Source organism: Mobula hypostoma, chromosome 6, assembly GCF_963921235.1.
Source record: "Mobula hypostoma chromosome 6, sMobHyp1.1, whole genome shotgun sequence".
Classification (NCBI taxonomy): domain Eukaryota; kingdom Metazoa; phylum Chordata; class Chondrichthyes; order Myliobatiformes; family Myliobatidae; genus Mobula; species Mobula hypostoma.
The window spans coordinates 61,203,532-61,226,696 of record NC_086102.1 but is presented as its reverse complement, the minus strand read 5'-3'; the positions used below and the strand labels follow the sequence as shown (position 1 = coordinate 61,226,696).

At 42.4% G+C, this 23,165-nt stretch overlaps 1 protein-coding gene across 2 annotated transcripts in view; it reads right to left on the bottom strand.

Annotated features, from left to right (window-relative positions):
• The window catches only part of pola1 (polymerase (DNA directed), alpha 1), a 301,055-nt gene that overhangs the window by 139,997 nt on the left and 137,893 nt on the right, over positions 1-23,165 (bottom strand). For both annotated transcript variants that reach the window (XM_063049905.1, XM_063049907.1), the window contains exons 31-32: positions 15,061-15,192; positions 14,787-14,961 (exon numbers count right to left, since the gene is read on the bottom strand). In XM_063049905.1, the coding sequence (XP_062905975.1) occupies positions 14,787-14,961; positions 15,061-15,192 (307 nt within the window). The remainder of the gene's footprint in view (positions 1-14,786; positions 14,962-15,060; positions 15,193-23,165) is intronic.

Below are 23,165 nucleotides of genomic sequence, written 5' to 3'. Positions count from 1 at the left end.
TAAATCTTTTGCATCAGAGAAGCAATTTGACTACAATTGTTCTGAAAACATTCCGGGAACCATCATTTGCAACAAAGTCAGATTGTTTGGGCCTAAACGAAAGACTGTCGACTTCAGATGCTGCCATCTAGAGACCAGCATTAAACAGAAAGAAAATAGTTGCTGCACAGAGATGATTAGGATTAGTTCATCACTCAAGATTCAAATCCTTGAAGTTAGCATCAGCTCAGTAACCCTTTCTTCATCCAGTAAGTCAAATCCAAGTTGTGTCTCCCTCTAGACCTGAGAACATTCACATATTTCATTACACTACACAAACATAACAGGCAGCCCATACAGCCACAACATTCACCTTCTGGAGTGGAAGCTGGCATGACAGATCTTGGATGTGGGGTCAAGATGGATATCATGGCAAGTAAGCAATTTTCTGCAGGAACAGGAAAGAAATGGACCACCTTTAAACTGCCTCGCATTCTATGTTGGGCTGGGTAATAGACCACATGAAGAAACTTGGCTATGCTACAATACCACATTCATGTTTAAGTTTAATTATCATTCAACTATACACATGTATACAGCTAAACGAAACATCGTTCCTCTGAGGCACAAGGTGCAAAGCACAGCATATACAGTCAGACACTGCACATATAGTTATAATAGCACATAATGTCAACAAAATAATATTAGTACAAGTCCCCGACTGGCATGGCCTGAAGATAGATGGTGCATGGGATGCTGTCCTGAAGCCAGGTTTCCGCAAAAGCAAGCATACAGCAGTTCCTCATCTTGCACTGGGTCAGTGGCAGTCAAGGACAATCCAAGCTCGTCTTCCAGGGAGTGAACACTGGACAGCAACGCTGATGGAAGAGCTGGACCACAGGGGCCAGCTCTCAACCTAGCACAGTGTTCAGCACGCCCACTGCATCTCTGTTCTCTCCCACACTGTCCCTGGCACCTCCTCCTCCCCTGGGTGGCCGCAACAGGCAATGGTGCAGCATGAGGTACAACAGCCTGAGGCTACCAAAATCCTGTCATTGATCTTGCCAATGAACTACTGAACCAGACTTAAAAGTATTCTGTATTACTAACATCCAGCAGGGTCTTGCAATCACAAGAAAAACATTTAAGACAAACATTTGCACCACTTGTTGAATCCAGAGAGGCCACTATGACTAAGCCTGCCGCCATCTTATCATTACCGGAGAACAAGTTAGACTACCTCTTAATTTGTCCGTTGATTAAGGATGGCATGGGTTTGAATCTTTGCAAGCTTTGCGTTGCATCTGACAGTGGAAGGAATAGAAAGGCATGATGGACAGGCATGAGAAATGACAATTGACAGCAAACACATCTCTCCAAGTGCATCATGAATGAGCATTATAATACCAACATGCACTATAGAAAAGGGCTGTGTGTAAGGAGGGGAGAAGACTGAAATTGCAGTTTCTGCCAAAAATACAGCGTTTAAGATCTAAAGAGAAGTATAACCTTTTTCATCTGATGCTGTCAATTGCTCCTTGGGACAGGCTATATTCAGTTCGGAACCAAGGTCCAGTTTTGTTAAGATCAACATTTTATTTGTAGTTACATATTTCCTCATCACTATTCCTTGATGCTGCAAATATCATCTCCCTAACAGCATGATAGCAAAGGAAATGCAGCATGTTATTTAAGATCCATTTTGCAGCAGTTGTAAACTTGCATATATACAGGCAAAAGCCAAGAAACCCCTTTTGCAAGATAAAAAAAATCTAAAAATGGTACTTGTCGAAGAAATTGCCTTGTCAGCTGAAAAGCACCCTTGTGGAACTTCGAGCCCCACTGGAACACAGAAGCCAATTTCATTAAGGAGAGGTCAGTCAATACATTAAAAGTTTCTTTTTCTTAATTTTCCTGTCACAAGAATGGAGAAGGGAGGGTGGAACTAAACAAATATGGTAATCGTGATATTCTACTCATAACCTACAGATTATTATTTATTTTATGTGAAATCACTCACAGATTAAAGCTAGAGCAACACAGCAAGGGAACAGGCCATCTAACCTCCTATGTTTATGCCAATCTGCTCCAGGTGACCCATTTACCTTCAAATCTTTCAGTTTCCCAAGCAACTCTCCTTAGTAGCAGCAACTACACTCACTTCTGTCCCCTGACACTCTAATATCTAGCATACTGCTCGTATCTTCCACAGTGAAGACTGAAGTAAAATACATAATAACTGTCTGCCGTCTTTGTTCCCCATTACGACCTCTCTAACGTAATTTTCCAGTGGTCCAATATCCACTCTTGCCTCTCTTTTGCTCTTTATATATCTGAAATAAACTTTTGGTATCCTCTTATATATTATTGGCTAGCTTACCTTCATATTTCATCTTTTCACACTTAACGGCCTTCTGTTGGTTTTTAAAAGCTTCCCAGTGTTCTAACTTCCCACTAACTTTTGCTATATTATATGGTCTCTCTTTTCCTTCTGTGCTGCTTTCACTTTCCTTGACAATTACGGATGCATCATTCTTCCTTTAGTATACTTCTTCATCTTTGAGATGTATCTATCTTGCGTCTTTCAAATTACCCCTAGAAACTCCAGCCATTGCTGTTCTGCCATTATCCCTGCCAGTGTCCCCTTCCAATCAGCTTTGGCCAGCTCTTCTCTTGTGGCTCTGTAATTTCCTTTACTCCATTGTAATATTGATACATCTGACTTTATCTTCTCCCTCTCAAACTGCAGGTTTAATTCTATATTATGATTAGGAAAGGTAGTCGCATCTGGAGTTTCTCCAGTTAGTAGACGATTTCCCTCCACCCCTCTCTGACGTAGTGGGGAACCACATACGAGGCAAGTTACAGCAGTGGTTTGCCATTGCCTTCTGCCAGGTGAGTTTCCAAACAGAGATCTTTCGTCCCGAAGTCCGGCACTGATGGCACTACGCCACCAGCCGGGTCCATATTATGATTACTGCCTCTTAAAAGTTCTCTTACCTTAAGCTCCCTAATCAAATCTAATTCATTACACTGCACCCAATCCAGAGTTGCCTTTCTCCTAGTGGGCTCAACCAAAAGCTACTTTAAAAAGTCATCTCTTTAAAAAGCCATATGTACTTTGATAATAAACTTACTTGGAACTTTGATCAATTTTTGTCCCCTTATTGAAGTTAGGATGGACTATCATTGGAATCAGCCCAGAAGAGATTCACCAGGCTAATTCCTGGCGTTAAAAAGTTATCCCACCGTGAATGGGCTAATAAGGTTACATTTGTGTTTAGGTTCATAAGATTGAACTTATTAGAAATATCCAAGATTCAAAGGAGGCATGGCAAATCAAAAGTTGAGATGTTTCCATCTTCAGGAGAGTCTTGAGTGAGAGTTAAGTTCATTTTCTGTCACTACCCCAGCAAGTAGAGGTGTGCTAATCGAAATGTATAAACAGGAAGCAAGGCTGATCAATGGAAAGTGTAGTTTACCCTTCAGCCTGTCCCACCATTCAGTCTGGTTGAACTGCTCCAGTCCACAACTCTGCTTCAACGCCGATTCCATATAGCCTCATGGTCTCATTTATACACAATTCAAACAACCTTTATGCAACATTAGTAAGCTTGGATGACACAAAAGAATCAGAGGTACTTGGATCTTAGGGGATTGCTGAATGGTTTGCCTACAAAACAAGGGACAAATTCATAGACACAGGAGGAAAATTTTTAAACTGTGCCAACAAACACTTGCTGGCATATGAGGGCGATTCAGTGTGGCAAAACTGAAGCGAAACAGAGTCGAGGGGGCAGGGCCCGCACCCGGGTCCGAGAGCAAGGAAAGACCCAAGGTTTGAATGATTTAAACGCTGGGCTGAATTGAAGCAGCAGGCGTGGGCCTGAAAGCGTATCAAAGTGGCAGGGCTCGGGTCCGAGAGTGAGAAACAACCCAAGGTTTGGACTATTTAAGTGCCGGAACAGATTGAAGAAGTCAGGGTGCTGGGACCGGAGGCAAGCTTCAGCTCACTGCTCTGCAAGGTTCACTAGTTTTTGCACTGAACGGAGGCCAGCTGCAGTGATGACTGGCTTTGTGGCTGTGAACTCACTTTCATGAACTTCAGTTCTGAATGTTAGTTGCTTACTTTTATTGTTTGCACAATGTTTTCTTTTACTGCTCATTGGGTGTTTGATCACCTTTTTTAAAAAGGGGTTCGATCGGGTTTCTTTATTTCGTGGCTGCCTATAAGGAGACAAATCTCAAGGTTGCGTATAGTATAGATACTTTGATAATAAATGTACTTCGTTTTGTACTTTGAATGAGAGACCAGGGCCTCACACAGTTTAGGACATGGACAGCAAAGTTTTGGAGCTCAAATTCACAGACATTGGAAGTAGCCAAGAGAGCATTGAAATAATCGAGGATCCTGGCAATGACAAAATTGATGAAGGATTCAACAACACACAGGGAAGGCTGTGAGTGATATGATGAAAAACGAAGCAGACAAATTTCATAAATGATGATAAAGAGGGTTGGAAGGGTGATTCAAGGTGAAATATGCTGGTTTAAGCTTAGACAGAGACTTGGGGTGGGGTGGGAGAAAATGGAATTGTTCACTTGCAATGAAAAATCCAATCCCGGGCCGGCTGGTGGCACAACGACATCGGCACCAGACCCGGGAGTGGAGGTTCCCGGGTTTGGAAACCAGTCAGGTCCGCTCCCGAGCACGCTTACCATCCGTGCCGGGTTGAGCGTCGAGATCGCAACTTGACCTCGTAAAATAAAGGAACAAAAAATACTGCGAAATGTCTGTGTGAGGGGTGGCGTGCCAGTCTCTCTCTCGCTCCACACCTTGTAAAAGCCATGAAAAACACATCATCACAGACGCACACACGGACACATAGACACGCACGCACACGCAGACGCACAGGCACAGACTCGCACGCACGCAGGCACATGCCAGAAAAAAAGAAAATTCCAATCCCAGCAAACAAGCAGCTATCTAGTTAAGGGATGCCAAGTTCACGGACACCAACTCCTCAATAAGCGATCCAACACTCATTGCACTGTATGAAGTTCAGTTTGGAATTTATTTTGGAAGTTTTTGTGCAATAACTCTCCAGAATGTGGTAAATTATATTCAGTTTAGCTTACGGCAGGTCATGTTTGATGTATTCTGTTTTTAGTCTTTGCAGCTGACTTGGAATAGTTCCCTGGGCCTTGAAATTCCTCCACACATGCAAGTTTGTTCTTTCTTTTAAGTATATGGACAAGACATATCTTCTAAAAGATAACATTATCAAAGTACAGATTCATACTACACACAAATTTAGGCAACATTTTTAAACACTTTTCAAGGGGGCACACCATCAAGTCAGTGACTCAACATGCATAATCAGATCAATTAAAAACAGTCTCCTTCCCAGTTTTGAATATTAAACAAAGCTTCTGGGTCAGATCACTCCAGGGAACAGCAGTAATAATAGCACAATCAAACTGACAATTTTTATATTATTCCCAAAGATAAACGTGGCAGCTCTAGGTGAAGGGTACCAGGAGGAATGAAAGAAGGAATAAAACAGCAAGAGGGATAATTGCAAAGAAACAGAGCTCAACTTACAAATTAAACCATCACAAAGAAAATTAGCCAACAGCAACAACTCATTACCAGGTTGTTGCTACTCACAACCCATCTGTCAAGGGAAGATTTGAAACTGAAGTGAAACTAAAAAGCAATCATTATGGATGTGGGCATGGACTGCACATCTGATCTGATCTCTACATTGCAACTTTGGCTGCCACTTGAATTTTGGCAGCAGATCCATAACTTGATCCTGCCGTCTGGCAAAATTTACATGGAAAAACGCAGGGACTAATAAGCAGCTTCTAAGAATACAAGCCAAATTGATTTCCTGTGTAGTTCTCCAGCCACAGGATACAAAATGTGCAACTGCAATGCCACTAATCCTGCTGGCCTAGGTCAGTTCAGCGAAGGTCAGGGATCAGAGCAGGGCCTTACTTGTCCAGGAAGTTCCAAAATGCAAGATCTAATCTCATCTTAGATCAACTTCCTTTCCTGCTCTCTGATGGTACCAACTTTTGGAGCCCTGAAGGTACAGTCATTAGAAACAGTGAATCAGAATCAGGTTTATTATCACTGAGCTATGCCATGAAATTTGTTGTATTGTGGCAGCAGTATAGTGTAAGACATTAAAGATTACTCTAAAGTAATGAAAAATAAAATGAATAAATAGTGCAAGAAGAATAGTGAAGTAGCCTTCATTGGTTCACGACAGTTCAGAAATCTAATGATGGAGAGGAAGCTGTTCTTAAAATGTTGAGTGTACATCTTCAAGCTCCTGTGGTGGTGGCATCCGTTAGTCTCGCGAGACCATGGATCTGCGCTGGAAAGTCTTGCTTCAGTCTGTGTTAGAGCAGCGTCTGTTGTGGCTGTAGAGGCCCACACAGGAGTGACAGTCTCGGCTGCATCGACTGCACTTGAAGGCGCTGTCCTCCAGTCTTGTCTTGCTGCTGTTTTTCCGATGAGTGTGCTTTTCTTCAGCAGCAAGCCTCAGCTTCTCTTCTCCTCTTTTTAGACCTCTGCGTAGTTCCAGCCTCCAGTGAGAGCGATCGCTTGCGATGTCCTCCCAATGTTCACTTTCAGTGACTTCATGCCTCTCTTGCAAACGTCTTTGAAACGAAGATGGGGCCGCCCTTGTGATCTCTTGCCGGAGGCCAGTTCCCCATACAGCAGGTCTTTCGGGATCCTCCCGTCTGACATGCAGTGTACGTGGCCCAGCCAGCGGAGACGGCGTTGTTGTAGCAGGGTGAGGAGGCTGGGTATCTGGGGCGGGCCAGGACCTCATTGTTGGTGACTCAGTCAGTCCACGTGATGTCCAGGATGCGTCTCAGGCTGCGAAGGTGGAAGGCGTTGAGACGCCGCTCTTGTCTGTAGTAGAGGCTCCAGGTCTCGCTGCCGTAAAGCAGTGTGCTGAGGACGCAGGCCCTGTAGACTGCAACTTTGGTGTGCGACATCAGCTTTCTGTTCTCCCAGACTCTGTCAGCCTGGCGAATGTTGAGGCTGCTCGACGATCCGCCTGTTGATCTCGGGGTCTAGGGAGAGGCTGTCCGTGATGGTGGAGCCAAGGTATGTAAACTTGTGAACTATCTCCAGCTCGTAGTTATTGATGGTAATGGCAGGGGGGTGCTCAACGCCTTGGTCCAACACATTGGTTTTCTTCAGGCTGATGGTCAGGCTGAAGTCCTGGCAGGCTCTTGAGAAGCTGTCCATGAGGCGTTGCAGTTGCTCTTCAGAGTGGCTGCCAGTGCCGCTTTGTTTGCAAACAACATGCCCCTGATGAATACTTCATGAACCTTGGTTTTTGCCCTCAGCCAGGACAGACTGAACAGCCTCTCGTCTGATCTGGTGTGGAGGTAGACACCATCAGTTGATGTTCCAAAGGCGGGCTTCAGCATGACTGCGAAGAAGATGCCGAACAGGGTGGGGGCAAGCACACAGCCCTGCTTCACACCACTGCGGATGCTGAAGGCCTCCGAAGAAGAGCCATCAATTTGAACGACGCCCTTCATGTCTGTGTGGAATGACTGAACAATCCTGAGGAGCCTCGGGGGACAACCAATCCTGGAGAGGATTTTGAACAGGCCGGCTCCTTTACCTCCTCCCCATTGATAGTAATGAGCAGTCGTCACGGATGGTGAGAGTCGTTAATAATGGATGCCAGCTTCTGGAGGGAGTGCCTTTTGAAGATGTCCTTGATGTGGAGGGGCTGATGCTTGTGATGGAGCTGGCTGAGCCTACAACTCTCTGCAGCCTCTGTCGATCCTGGGAACTGGAGCCTTCGTTATCAGGCAGTGGGCAACCAGTCAGATGTAGCACTTTGTGGTACATCTGTAGAAATTTGCCTTGAGTTTTTATTTATTTATTTAGTGATATCGAACAGAGTAGGTCCTTCTGGCCCTTCAAGCCACGATGCCCCAGCAAACCCTAACCTAATCACTGGACAATTTACCATAAACAGCTTAACCAACTTAGTTAGTCTTTGGACTATGAGAGGAAACCAGAGGACCCAGATAAAACCCATGCATTCCACAGGGAGGATGCACACAGTCAACTTACTGGAATTGAACTCCGAGCTCCGAGCTCCGGAACATCCCAAGCTGAAACAGCATTGTACAAACTGCTACGCTATCATGGTGAAATACCAAATCTCTGTAAGCTTCTAATGAAGGTATGGTTGTTGGAGCGCCTGCTTTGTGATTGCGTTAATGTGTTGACATCCAGCAACTTGGGAGCTGCTCACCTTTCCACTGCTGACCCTCAATGAGAACTCGTGGTGTTCTCTCAACTTCCCCTTCCTGAAAACCACAATCAATTCCTTGGTCTCACTGACATTGAATGCAAGGCTGTTGATGTGACACCATTCAACCAGTTGATCTATCTTGCTCTTGTACACCTCCTTGTCACTATCTGCCTTTCCGCCAACAGTGGCGTCATCAGCAAATACATAGATGGTGTTTGAGCTGTGCCCAGCCACAATCATGAGCGGAGAAAGCAGAGCAGTGGGCTAAACACGCATCCTTAAGGTGTGCTTGTGTTGATCGTTAGTGACGTTGTTTAAAGACCAAGCCAAAGAGTTAAAGTGTCAAAATGCAAAAGGGTGTGGGGAAAAAAAATTTGAAAAGCAGAGTGGTTTGATCTGAAAACTACTACCTGCAGAGAGAGTTAGAATTAGAGTTAATCAAGGCTTTCAAAAGGGAATTGAACAAGCAGCTGAGAGAAAATAACCTGCAGGGCTACCAATAAAGAACAGAGTATGGTATTGAAAAAACTGCTCCACACAGACTTGGCACAGAACTGGTTGATTTTCTTTAATCTCAGCACCACCTCCTTATCCTCATACTATGCATCTTTATTTCCTTCATATTTAAAAATCTAACCATTTCCGTCTTGAATATCTTCAGTGAATGACATCGCTCCTTTTAGTCAGTTAACTACAGGTTTAGTTTCACACTAAAATCTACTTGGGGGAATTCTCCATTGGGGTAGACAAGTGCAAAGATTCATTTCCTTTCCATTGCAGACATGAACAGTCTTTGATGCTCTGATCTTTGTGCCTGGACATTACATAGGGACAACATCATCCATATCATAACCTGTCATGTCCCATAAGGATTTTATACACTTCAATGAGATTGCTTCTCATTCTTCGAAGTTCTGAATGGTATGAGCCCACTCTGCTTTGCCTCTCCTTATAAGGCAATGAAACAATGATCCCATGAACTCAGTAGGAACTCTTGACAATATTACAAGGCTCAGGAGTACCCATTTCCCTGTCATCCTGTAAACCATTTTTGACACTGCTGTTGAATATTCTGTATGGTGCCTGTTTAGCACACGCAAAGTAGGAACAAAGTCCATTTTGCCAACACTTAACATGTTGGCTCTGGCTCCTGGTGGAAGTGCTACCCATCCCTAAATGGCATCAGGCAGTTCCATCCATGAAATATTTTATCATAGTTACTAATTTCCCAGCATCATGATGTCATCAACTTGCATGGCATTCAATTATGTTCTCAGAGAAATTTATTTTTATTAAATTCAGACATATTTCAGTGAAGAATGGGCCCTTCTAGCCCAACAAGCCCTACTGCCTGGCAGCAAACATATTAACCCTAGCCTAATAACAGAACAATTTACAATGACCAATTAGCCTACTAACTGGTACGTGGAAAACCACACACTCATGGGGAGGACGTACAAACGACACAGATGACGTTGGAATTGAACTCTGAACTCCAACGCCCCGAGCTGCAATGGCTTTGCTAATAACCGCTATGCTACTGTGGCACAAACCCAAACTGTACCTGAAGGTCAGCTCAGTATGTCTCAGTGCAATGAGTAAGTTGCTGTCCATTGAACTATTAAATCTTTCCCATTGAGAAATCAAACCTATGGCAATGCATTTTGTAACAATATTTTTTCTATTCTATCATTTTATTCACAAGGGTCACAGGCACTTATTGTGGCATCTCAAAATCAGAAGCAGGTTTATCACTGACATATGTGGTGAAATACATTGCATTCCACAGCAGTACAGTACAATATATAAAATAAAGAATGTTACAATAAGAAATATATTAAAAAATGAGTAACAAGTGAGCAAAATAGCGAGCTAGTGTTCATAGGTTCATGGGCCATTCAGAAATTTGATGATAGAGGGGAAGAAGCTGTTGCTAAAACAATGAGTGTGGGTCTTCAGGTTCCTGTACCTCCTACCCGATGATAACAATGCTGAGGATTAGCCAGATGGTGAGGGTTTTTAATGATGGATGTCACCTTCGTGAGACAGCACCTATTGAAGACGTCCTCAGTAGTAGGAAGGGTTGTGCCTGTGATGGGCCTGGCTGAATCTAAAGCCCCCTGCAGCCTCTCACTATCCTGTGCATTGGAGGCTTCAAACCATGCCGTGAAGCAACTAATCAGAATGCACCTCATTGCAAAATTTGTAGCGACAAGACCTTTGAAGATGACAGCATGGTACCATCAGGCTAGATCACAGCAGGCAGCGCGGAAGTGCCTCCAATCCCTTGTGGAGCTTTGCTGGTACCATGGAAAGTGTATATATCAAGGATCTAATGTGCCTATCAAAGAGCATCTTAAATGTCCCAAATGTATCTGCCTCTACCACCACCCCAGCAGTGAGTTCCACACACCTACCACTTCCCGTGTTTAAAAAAACCTCTGATTTCTCATCCCTATAATCTTCTCTAATCACCTTAACACATGCACCTTTGTATTAGCCATTTCTGCTCTGGGATAAAGTCTCTGGCTATCCACTCTATCTTTCTCTCTTATACAGCTCTAACAAGTCATTTCTCATCTTCTTTCACTCCAAAGAGAAAAGCCTAGCTTGGTCCGCGGCCCGGTGGTTGGGGACCGCAGTTCTACACTATCCACAACACTACCATCTTGCAGTTCATCCGCAAACTTACTAACTCCCCGCCCCCCATTTTCTCATCATTTATGGAATTTGTAAAAATCTTGTCATCTATAAAAATCACAAAGAGAGGAGTCCCAGAACAGAGGCCTGCGGAACACCTTTATTCATGGACCTCCAGACAGAACATGCTCCATCTATTACCACCCTCTACCTTCTTTGGGCAAGCCAATTCTGACTCAAAGCAGCCAGGTTTCCCTGAATACCATGCCTCCTGGTTTTCTGAATGAACTGACCATGGGGAACAACAGGGAGCAGGCCTGGTATGGAAGTACCAATACACAGGGTTAGAAAAGTCTACAAAAGGTGGTGCACCCAGCCCAGTCTATCACAGACAAAGCCCTCCCCATCACTGAGCACATTTATAAGCAGAAGAAAGCAGCATTCATCATCAACTGCCCCCATGCAACTCGTTCAGAATGACCATGGGTCAGGAGAGGTAGGTGCCCGAGGTCCCACACCACCAGGTTCAGGAACAGTTTTTGCCCTACAACCATCAGATTCCCGAAACAGCAAGGATAATGTCACACACCTCAGTGCTGAACTGACTCCACAACCAATTAGACTGACTCCAGAACTCATGTTCACAGTATTATTTACTTTTTTAATATCTGAACGATTTGTTTTCTTTTGCACATTGGCTGTTTGCCAGGCTTTGTAATTTATAGCTTTTAATAAATTCTATCCTGCTTCTTTATTTTCTGGTAAATGCCTGCAAGAAAATGAATCTCAAGGTGACATATACGTACTTCAGTAATAAATTTACTTTGAACCTTGTCAAACATCTGACTAAAACACCACATCCACTATATCTTTATCAATTTGTTCTATCACTTCCTCAAATAATTCAATCAAGCTTGTGAGATACGGCCCGCCCTACAAAGCCAACCTAACAATTCCTGATCTGACTATGCTTCTCCAAATGACTATAAATCCTGTCTCTAAGAATCCTCTCCAGTAGTTTGCCTTCCACTGATGCAAGGCTCATTGGTCTATGATGCCCAGGATTATCCTCATTACCTTTCTGGAACAAAGGAATAACATTTGCCACCCTCCAATCTTCTGGTACTATTCCTATGGCAAGTGAGAATGCACAGATCATTGACAAAGTGCAGCAATTTCTCCCCTCGCTTTCCGTAGTAACCTGGGATATATCCCATCCAACCTTGGGGCTCAACTATCCTTATGTTTTTTGAAAGTTCCAGCAGCTCCTCTTTCTTAATGTTAAACACTGGAACAGTATAAGTCAGTCTGTTGTACGCTGTCTGCACAATCATCAAGATCCCTCTTTCTGGTAAATACTGAATAATCTTTAAGGACCTCTTCTACCTAGGCACGTGTTTCCTCTTTTATCCCTGATCGGTCCAACCCTCACTCTTATCATCCTCCTGTTTTTTTCCCCACATGTGTAGAACACATTGAAGTTTTCCTTCACCCTACTTGCCTTCTCTTGTCTCCTTCTAGCTCTCTTCAATCCATTCTCAAGTTCCTTCCTGGCTACCTTGTAGTGCTCTGGAGTCCTTGCTTCCTAATTATTGATCTCTGTCTTGAATGGCCTGTCACTCATGCACCTACTCTATCAAGCCACATCAAAATTTTTCACTTACATATTCTGTCTTCAAAGCTCCAGAGAAAAGGGCAAGTCAGATTAACTTCTCCTCTTGATACAATATCATCCCCAGCATCTCAGTCTTTTGTATCATTAGATTACTCACTCTGTCTTATGTGTATCCTTCCAAGCAGTAAGACCAGACCTGAACATATTATTCCAGATACAATGTCACGAGGGTTCTATACACAGATTAATTTATCATACATACAATGAAGCATACAGTGAAATGCAATACTTGCATTAACAACTAATACATCTTATTGATGTGCTGGGGACAGCCCACAGCTGTCACCACACACACTGCACCAACATCACATACCCAAAATGTTCATGAGAACAACAAAAGCAACAACAGCAACAAAACAAAAACAGCCCCTTTCCTTCCTCCCAAACACCCACTCACTCACATAGACAGACCTCCAGCCTCTGGAGTCCTTGGCTCTGACTCTCAGGCATCAGGCCTCTGACCTTTGAATGCATTGACCCAGGGGTTTCCATACTTGTCGAGTTTGGTCTTTTGACCCTCAGGCCTCAAATTCTAGATTGTTGACTTTGGCCTTCTACCTCCAGTATCAATCCCAGGATTGCCAATCATGGACTTTGAACTCCAGGCCTCTAGATCCGGATTTGCATAGACTTCTAACCCAGAAGTCGCTAACTCCTACAGTGGAGGATGGGAATGTTGGCGTCTACCAACCCTCATGCCTCCTGCCCACAAGGACATCCGGGCTCAGGACTCACTGACCTAGAGGGACCTGCTGACTGGAGATCCATCCAACATGGATGACTGGCCTGCCGCAGAGCACTCCGACACCTTCCCCCTGACACTTCATTTACTCCCCCGACCTCTAACTCCCTTCATCCTCATCCCAAAACCCTAGCCTGTACCCCCAACTCCCTACACTGCCCTCAAAACTATCCCTATGAATCTAAAAACACAACTATGTCGAAGCAATGATCTCAACAGACATTGTAGCTCGGCACCATCTTAACCGAAAGTCAGCAGGTTAGACAGCATCAATGGAGGGAAACAAACAGTTGGCTCATCAGGCTGAGACCCTCCAAATAAACCTCATCAACTGGGTCTCTCTTAGTTATTGTTAGAGTCATAATTGCAAAATGCTCCGGCAAATTTGTAATTTGTAGAACATGATTTCCCATTCCAATAAGAACTCTCCAAGTACTGTATCCTGCTACCATCGCAGATTAGTGCATTTCCCCTTCCAATATGAAAGTTAACTGTTTTCCCTCTTCTTCCCTTAAATTCTGGGACGAATTTGACATATTCCTATTGTGGGGATTACTCTCAGATCAAACATCTCCATTGACATTTCTTTTAAGACCTTGGAATGCAGTTCATCAGGTCCTGGAGACTTATTTGTTTTCGATCCCATTAATTTCAATATTAATTTTTCTCTACTAGTGCTGATTTCTTTTAACTTCTCATTCAATCAGATATGATCTTCTCCATTATTTACAAGTTTTTTTTAAATTCTTCTTTCATGAATACTGAAACAATATTTTTGTTTAACTTCTCTGCCTTTTTGTAAGCTAAATGCCACAATTTCCATGTTAAACCTAGTATTTCCAATAAGAATTGACCCAATTTCTAACCAGAGTAAAACTAAATTATTATTATGGTCGAGGCACAGTACCTTCCAATTGGAAAAGCAATGCCACTTCCACAAAAAATGAAACCCATTTTTACCAACAGACATATTTCTATGACAACAAGGCTTAGGCTACTAAAATGTTACATCTGGTCAATCTTGCTGTATGCTTCCGAAACATGGACTATAACACCAGAACTCCAAAGAAACTTAAAAGCAACAGAAATGTGGTTTCTTGGAAGAATGCTGAAAATTTCATATAGAGATATGGTAATTAATGAGACAGTACTCCAATGTGCCCATACAAAAAGATCTTTAATGAGAATATTAAATGAGAGGAAACTTAAATTCCTGGGCCATGTCATCAGAAAGGGAGAAATAGAATGCCTTGCATTAGAAGGCCGTATGCCTGGGAAACGTGGAAGAGGAAGGCAAAGGAGAAAATATATGGACACTGTGAAAGAACTAACAGATCTAAGTGTGCGAGATATCATTGATGCTGCATGGGATCGTTCGATGTGGAGAGCCATGGTCGCCCAAGTGTGCAACGCGCAAGGTACATGAAGAAGAAGAAGACCTTACCTAACAAGGTAGCAATCAGTGTAGAGTCTATCCCATCAATGGGTTCACAGATTCGAGCCACAACTGGGTGCACTTGCTGGGAAAGGTAGTATTGTGTGTCAATGGTCAAGTTTTCCTGCTTCTGCAGTTGCTCAGGTGCGTAGGCTCGCTGGCTGGCACTGAGATTTGAGCCGTCCTAAAGAAATAAATCGTTAGCATTCATCACCTGGGCTAACATTGGCTTCAACCTGTTTTGGTAAAGAATAACTTGGTTGATGGTCTCTCCATTTCTTACTTGACAAATGATGTAAGAGACTGTGTCCCCAGCTTTAACTCTGCGTCCACCCTGGGAATTTATCCACATGGCAACATGGACATGAGGCAGACTTTTCTTATCCGGGTAATCTTGGGGATCCTTGGTCAAAGCCTAAGGTAGTAAAGAAAACACAAGTAAAAATAACAATTTTAAATGATTCAAACAATAATGTCCATGAAAAGGAGTAAGTAGTATGTCCACACCAGCCAAATTCCAAATATATAAAATCCAAAATTGCACTTCAGTTACTCATTCGCTCATCTTATGTGCTTTGACAATGCCAGATTGAGTAAATTTATCTTATCCTGCTTTTCTGATTAACTTTGAATTGTGCTGCCAGCGCAATACTACTAAACCACAATGGCAGAGCTCTCCTAACAGTATTCAAGGGCACTTACATTCTTATTCAGGTGAGGCATTGAATACTGGCATTGCTAACCTTTCCTAATGTTATGTAATTTAAAAACAAGGTTTAGAATGGGCTCTCTGGAAATCTTTCACTCTGCTTCACCTATGCACAATCGGCGACAGGCCCCGATGAAGAGTCTCTGCCTGAAACGTCAACTGTTTGTTTCTCTCCATAGATGCTGTTTGACTTGCTGAGTTCTCCAACATTTTGAGTGTGCTACTCTGGATTGGGAGCATTTGCTTTAGGTCAGTGACTTGGATGCCTTCTATATTCCATTGATGCAAATCTTTTTACCATCGTCTTTCACCAACAAATACTCCTCTCCACATAGACCATCAACCCCCAAGGATTTATCCATGGTGCCCTCTATATCCAGATTCTGTTGCCTAGCAACATAATCTAAAAATGTAAAGTTAGATTCTTTTCAGAGGCTACTGATACCCAACTCCCTGTCAACTCTACACTACCTCAAACCTTTCCAGTCCACAATTAGAGCTGGCTTTTCTCTAGCTTCCTCTATTCCTGTCAAATCCATCCCTATTTTATGTCTCACCAGCCCAAAACTTTTCTTCTGAATTATGGCCTTTGGTCTGTTGATGGTTGTGCTTTCAGCTGCCCAGGCCTATCTACTTGATCTAAATGATAGTCAGTGCTGTTGGACAGAATTTTCCATACAAAAGTTACTTTGCACTTTAGCTGACATCAATTTATTTATTAATAAACATGGATGATAGGCATTCAGGAGGATGAGGATGAAGGCAAGAAATACTGTAGGGAAGTTAAGTATTAGCTCTTTCTTCCCAAGGGTGTACTGTGCGCTGCTTTTAAGTTTAGGCTGTATAACATCCTGCTGAAGATACCTGATGAGTAACATCTGTGTGAAATCGCTGTCAGCAAGCTACAAAACACTAGTTTCACAAGTTTTTATTCTAAAATCACAGCTGAAGCTATTTTATTAAAAACAAGCTATATTTAACCTCCCTGCAGACTCAGTGTAAGTGTTGCCCATTTTCCGATGAACCCTCCCCATCAACTCAATAATTTAAACCACAGTCTGTTAATCATAGATTGCTGTTGCAGACTTGTACACTTGCAGACTTTCAGCAAAATCAAGGTTAGTATCGCTTTAGTGGTGTAGTCCAACTACAAATTGTTTTCATTTGACACAAAGTGCCACGAGCAGAGCTACAGACTGACCAGAAATACCTTAAAATATCAAAACACACAAACAAGAGAACTAGAAACACATAAAAAGATGTCATTGCATCTGCAGGAAACTAATGATTGATCTATCGGGAGACCGAGAAGTTAGAACACTGGTACACAGAAGCAACTCTGGCTCCAGTCAGTCTCATCAACTTGGTAATAAAAGATGACTTGTTGAAGAACTTTAGAAAGATTATATTTTTACGAAGACTGAATCAATGACTCTGTCAACTACTGGATACAGGAGGATTTCTTCACAAGATGTCCCGGGACAGGGGACATAGTTTGAAAATAAGGGTTAGGTTATTTAGGACTGAGATGAAGATAATTTTCTTAATTTCAAAAGTGAGGAACCTATGGAATTCTCAACTTCAACATGCTGTTGAAGCTCAGTCACATACACGTTCATTGAGAGATCGACAGATTTCTGAACACTAAGAGAATCAAGAAATAAAGGGTTAAAGCTGAAACCACAGCAATGATCTCATCAGTTATGATCGCAATGAATAGAGGAACAAGCTTTAAGGATTGATCGTAGACATCAGGGATTGCTGTGTACTTTGCTTCATGGAAACATAGCTCACCCCCAGCATTTCAGATGCAGCACTTTAGCCCGATGGCTTCACTATTCTCTGCAAAGACAGGAGAGCTCAGTCTTTCAAAGGTAGAAGAGATGAAGTATCCTTTATGATTAAGTTATCATGGTGCATAGACATTGCAGTTCTGTCTAAATCCTGCTCACCCGACCTAAAACATCTAACAGTCAAACGAGTCTATTTTATCTGCTGACGGGGTTTTCCACCACTATCTTGGCAGCCAACGTCTGGAAGGCACTGGAGCTGAGCACCATGATTAACAGACATGAAACAGTACACTCTTATCATTGCAGGGGATTTCAACAAGGCTAGCTTAAAGTATCTGAACAACTACCATAAACATTAATTAATTAATAGGCATCCGTTAGTCTCATGAGACCATGGATTTGCGCCTTGTAAAGTTTCCAGGGTGCAGGCCTGAACAAGGTTGTATGGAAGACCAGCAGTTGCCCATGCTGCAAGTCTTCCCTCTCCACACCACCGAGGTTGTCCAAGGGAAGGGCCTTATCATAAACATTATTAGCTATGCAACCACTTGATCACTGTTATATCATCAGAAATGCTTACCGTGCCATCCCACACCCACACTCCGGAAAGTCCGATCACCTGGCTGCACTTCTACTCCTGGCGTATAGGCAGAGACTACAGACTGCAGCACCAGTGGTGAGAACAAGGTAGCAAGGTCAAGAGAGGGAGAGGAGTGCTTACAGGACTGCTTTGAATCCGGAGGACTGAACAATATTCAGGTACTCATCTTTGAATCTAAATGAATACACCACAGTTATCACCAACTTCATCAAGACCTGTGTGTGTGAGTGTGTGCATTCGAGAACACAATGACATATCCAAACCAAAAGCTGTGAATAAACTAGGAGATTTGTAGTCTGCTGAGGGCTAGATCTGTGGCATTCAAGACTAGTTATCCAGAACTATACAGTCATCCAGGTACAACCTATGGAAGGCCATTTAAGGGCGAAAAAACAATTCAATTAAAGTTAAGAGAATCAGATACATGTCAGCTCTATCAGGGTTTGCAGGTCATTATGTCCAACGAAGTGTAACCTAACATTATGAATGGAAGTAACGTTTCACTCGCAGATGAACTCAATGCCTTTTATGCAGGCTTTGAAAGGCAGAATAAAATTATAAAACTATACTCTGCAGCTGTGATCTCTGTCTCAAAGGTGTGACCTCTCAAGGCATCAAACCCTGATGGTGTACCTGGAAGAGCATTGAAAACCTGTGCCAACCAATTGGCGGGAGTGTTCAAGGACATCTTCAAACTCTCAATGCTGCAGCTGGAGGTTCCCACTTGCTTCAAAAAAGATGACAATCATACCAGTGCCCAAGAACAGGGTGAGCTGCCTCAATGACTATCACCCATTTGCATCTACTGCGATGGAGTACTTTGAGAGGTTGGTTATGACCGAAATCAACTCCTGCCTAAGGACCTGGACCTGGACCTGCTGCAATTTGCCTATCAGCACAATAGGTCTACAGCAGATACAATCTCATTGGTTCTGTCGGCCTTGGATCACCTGGACAATATCAATGCCTATGTCAGTTTGCAGCTTATTGATTACATCTCAGTGTTCCACACCATCATACCCTCAGTTCTAATCAGCAAGCTCCAAAACCTGGGCGTCTGTACCTCCCTCTGCAACTGGATCCTTGACTTCCTCACCAGGAGACCACAGTCAGTGCAGATCAGAAATAATATCTCCACCTTGCTGACAATCAACACTGGCACGCCTCAAGGATGCCCACACTGATCTACTCTCTCTACATTAACAACTGTACAGCTAAGCACAGCTCAAACACATCTACAGGTTTGGTGATGACACGACTATTGTGGCAGAATTTCTGAAGGTGGAGAGGTGGTGTACAGGAGCGAGATAGATCAGCCGGTTGAGTGGTGTCATAATAGCAACACTGTGCTCAACATCAGTAAGAGCAAGGAATTGATTGTGTACTTCATGAAGGGAAAGTCAAGAGAACACACTCCAGTCCTCATTGAGGGAAAGGGTGAGCAGTTTCCAAGTTTCTGAGTGCAACATCTCTAAAGATCTAACCTGGGCCCGACATATTGATGCAATTACAAAGAAGGCATGACAGGAGTACATTTCATTAGGGGTTTGAGGAGACTGGTATGTCACCAAAGACTCTTGCAAATTTCTTTTGGAGAGGATTCTAATAGGTTGCATCACCATTTAGTATGGAGAGGCCACTGCAAAGGGTCAGAAAAGCTGCATAAAGTTATAAACTCAGCCAGCTCCATCCTGGGCTCTAGCCTCCCCAGCATTGAGGATACCTTCAAAAGGCGATGCCTCAGAAGGGACCCTCATCACCAGGGTTGGTCCCATCAAGAGGCTACAGAAGCCTGAAGACACATGCAACATTTCAGGAACAGCTTCCTCCTCTCCGCCATCAAATTTCTGAATGGACAATCAACCCATGAACCACACCTCACTATTTGTTTTGCTCTCTTTTTGCACTGCTTATTTAATTTATTTTACATATATGTATTGTAATTTATAGCTTTTTATTATGTACTGCTGCCACAAAACAACAAACTTCACAACATAAGCCAGTGATATTTAATCTGATTCAGGTATTTCTTTGAAGCCGGAACCCCAAGCTGAAATTTGAAGTGCAAGGTATGAATTTAACAATATGGATTTATACAAATATTGAAGTATGTAGTTGCTTTATTGGTTCCTTAAGTTTGTTATAACCAAGGATGGTAATGGGGACAAGCTCCCCTGCCGATTAAATGCTCCCAATGGTGTGCACCTCAAGTAGCCTCTGACAACCGAGTCCAGCTCCTGGCCTGCACCTGTGGCTCAGCTACCAAGCCCAGCAGAACCGTTTCTACTGACACAGTTGGGGCACAGGCAGGTTACCGGAGCCTTAAAACCAGTTGCTTCAGGCAGATGGGGCTCATCAGCCATGGTTGGCAGCTCATCTAGGAGAAGGAAAACTGATCTCAAACCTCTGCTGCCTTGCAGCTATACCCACTCATGGGGAAGGCTTTGGGATTAAACCCTGAGGGAAAAATCCAGATTTGGAGTCCCTAAGGCAGCCCTACATTCAGTTCAACATTGACTGGCAACTCCTGTGATGCTTCTGGTACCAAATTGTATCAGTCTCTGCCATTCCTTTGGGGTCATCAGTTGCGTAGAGAGGGGGAGCTTGGTACATGGGCAACAGCTTGCTCTCCATATCGTACTGCCCAGACTTGCGCATCTAGACAGCAAGAACGCAATATCCATTGTCAACTCTGACCAACAGAGACCCTCAATTGTTTTATTTAAAGACAAATCATTATAGAAATGCTGGCAAAATAATTATGATTTTCCAAATTTATCAATAGTGCCTTTTTCCACAAAAGTAAGCATCCTTGAACTTTAATTACAATGTAAGTGTGTCCCTCACCTGAATGGTAACTATTCCAAACAAACTTATACTGAAAATGCCATTTTGAGAGCAAGAGTTAGCCAAAATAAACATTTCTACAAACAAGTATTAAATGATGGTCTAAATATTATACAAAATTGTTATCAGCATTTTACGAAGCTCTTCAAAAATGAAATAACATCCCAGTCCAACATTCTTCATTTAGCAAGGAATTATTTACTCATTTGTTAAAATCAATATTATCATTATCGGCACATGCCGTAAACAATTGATTCAATGCCTGCCATTCACTCTGTTAAAATAATATTTTTTCCCCTTGAGACATTGTAAGTGTTGCTTACTTCGATGTACTCGTGTTATTTTTGAATAATATAATAATAATAAAAGGATTTGAAAAGGAAAAAAAAAGTATTGATAAGGACAACCTTCGATGAAACATGGTGAAGTTACATTTGAACAAGCTAATTTCGAGCTGATATGTCGGATAAGAACAACATTCTGGGATGCTGGCAAAGGAAAAGGAAAGCTAATCATATAGCATTGAAACATGCCCTTTTTAACTCAAACTGTAAACTTAAATGAACACATCCTGATTTTCTTTTTGAGGTCTCTATCTAAAATATTTAAGATCCTTTCCTACCTGATAAGCTTTAAATTACTGCAGAGAAGCAGCTGATGTCTCTGAAATATACTGGGCAACATACACCTTACCTTTCTCCATCCAACATGTCCATATCTTTGATCACATAACAACTATGTGATGAGAAACACTTAAAAGAAATAGCTGCTACATTGCACTTGCTGCTTTAACACCATCAAAAGAGGGGGAGACTTCCGGTAGAGCTCATGGAGTGAAATCGTGTTCTTGACTCGCTCCATTACCTCTGAGCTTTATCCTATGATCAGCTACATTTAAGCTAACTTTTAAGGCTCCGACTTTTACAATACCTTGCAGCGGATTGCTATTATATATTTGGATGCTTTTAAGGTCCACTATGTCTAAGGACGGGAAAGACGGCAAACCTCTGGTTAGACCGAAAGTTACCGACCCCCCTCCGATTGAACCAGCAGTAACTATGCAATCTATATCGGATCTGATTCATGTGGAAATTTCATCTAAACTGCAGAAAATCATCGATGAAACTGATAAAATGAAAACATCTATCACGGAACATCAGACTGGTATATCTAATCTCCAAGTATCCACGCAACAGAAAGAACTCAAGATGGGGAAAATTGAAGAAACAATTACTACAATGAAGAAAAAACTTGACTTTCTGACCTTTAAAAATTCTGACTTAGAATGCAGAATATGTCGGCAGAATATAAGGATTATTGGTCTTCGTGAAGCTGCTGAATCTGATGACCCTATAAAGTTTTTCTCTCAACTTTTAAAAGATTCATTTCCCACCTTATTTCCTGATCAACCACCACTATTGGATCGGGCTCACAGAGTCCCATTATATTCGTTTAAGTCAGATAAACCTCGGAATGTTATTTTACGATTTCATTATTTTCAAGACAAGGAGAAGCTGCTTCACTTTGCTCGACCTAAAGGTTACATTGATTTCTCGGATCTCCGCTTTCGATTGGTGGAGGATTTTAGTAAACAGGTTCATGATCATCGTGTCCGTTACAAATCTGTGATGTCGGAATTCTACAAGATGGATTTAAAACTAGTGTTGCTTTATCCCACACGTTTGAGGATTCGATTGTCTGATGGGTCTTCCCGTTTTTTCGACTCTCCGTCGGAAGCCCAGAGTTACCTGGATCAACATTTGCCTTCAACATCCTAATCGCACTATTAAATCATCTCTATTTGATCAGAGGCAGTTAATCTGTTGGGTTTAATTTTTTTTCTTTTGCTTTATATGAGGGCAGAAATGTTGGTTTTTTCGGTTTAATTAATATGGTTGCCAAACTTTTTTTTTTTAACTGCGTCATTCCTTTCTTCTTCCCTGGGGATTCTGGGTGGCCGTTCCCACGGCATCATTTTACACACATCCCTGGAGGCTTTAATCTTTGTAGTTTTCAAATGCACTTTTTGTAGTTTTCTTGGCTAGTCTATGCTGATATTTCATTTTCTTGTTTAATTATATGGTCTCTTGTAGGTTAACGGTTTTCTTCATATGTACCTGTTTTTTCTTTGTATTATATCATTTTTGTTTTAATTGGTGTACTTTTTTTTTACTCCTTTACTGTTTTATAACTTTAGCTGATCTTTTTATATATACACTTTTTTTTAGTGAGCGTCTATCGGAAGTCAAGGGGGTAGATCTAGTGCTTGCTTCTTTCTGGCTAGTCTATCTTAGATTTAGCTTTGGGGTCACGGGGCAGAGGGGTGGGGGGGGCTTCACTTTTTAGTTTTTCTTTCTTCTTGGGCTACTTATATTATTGAAGTACTTGTCGCATTCTCTTCCCCGTTATCTCTTGTTTATTCTGTTCCCTTTCCGGGT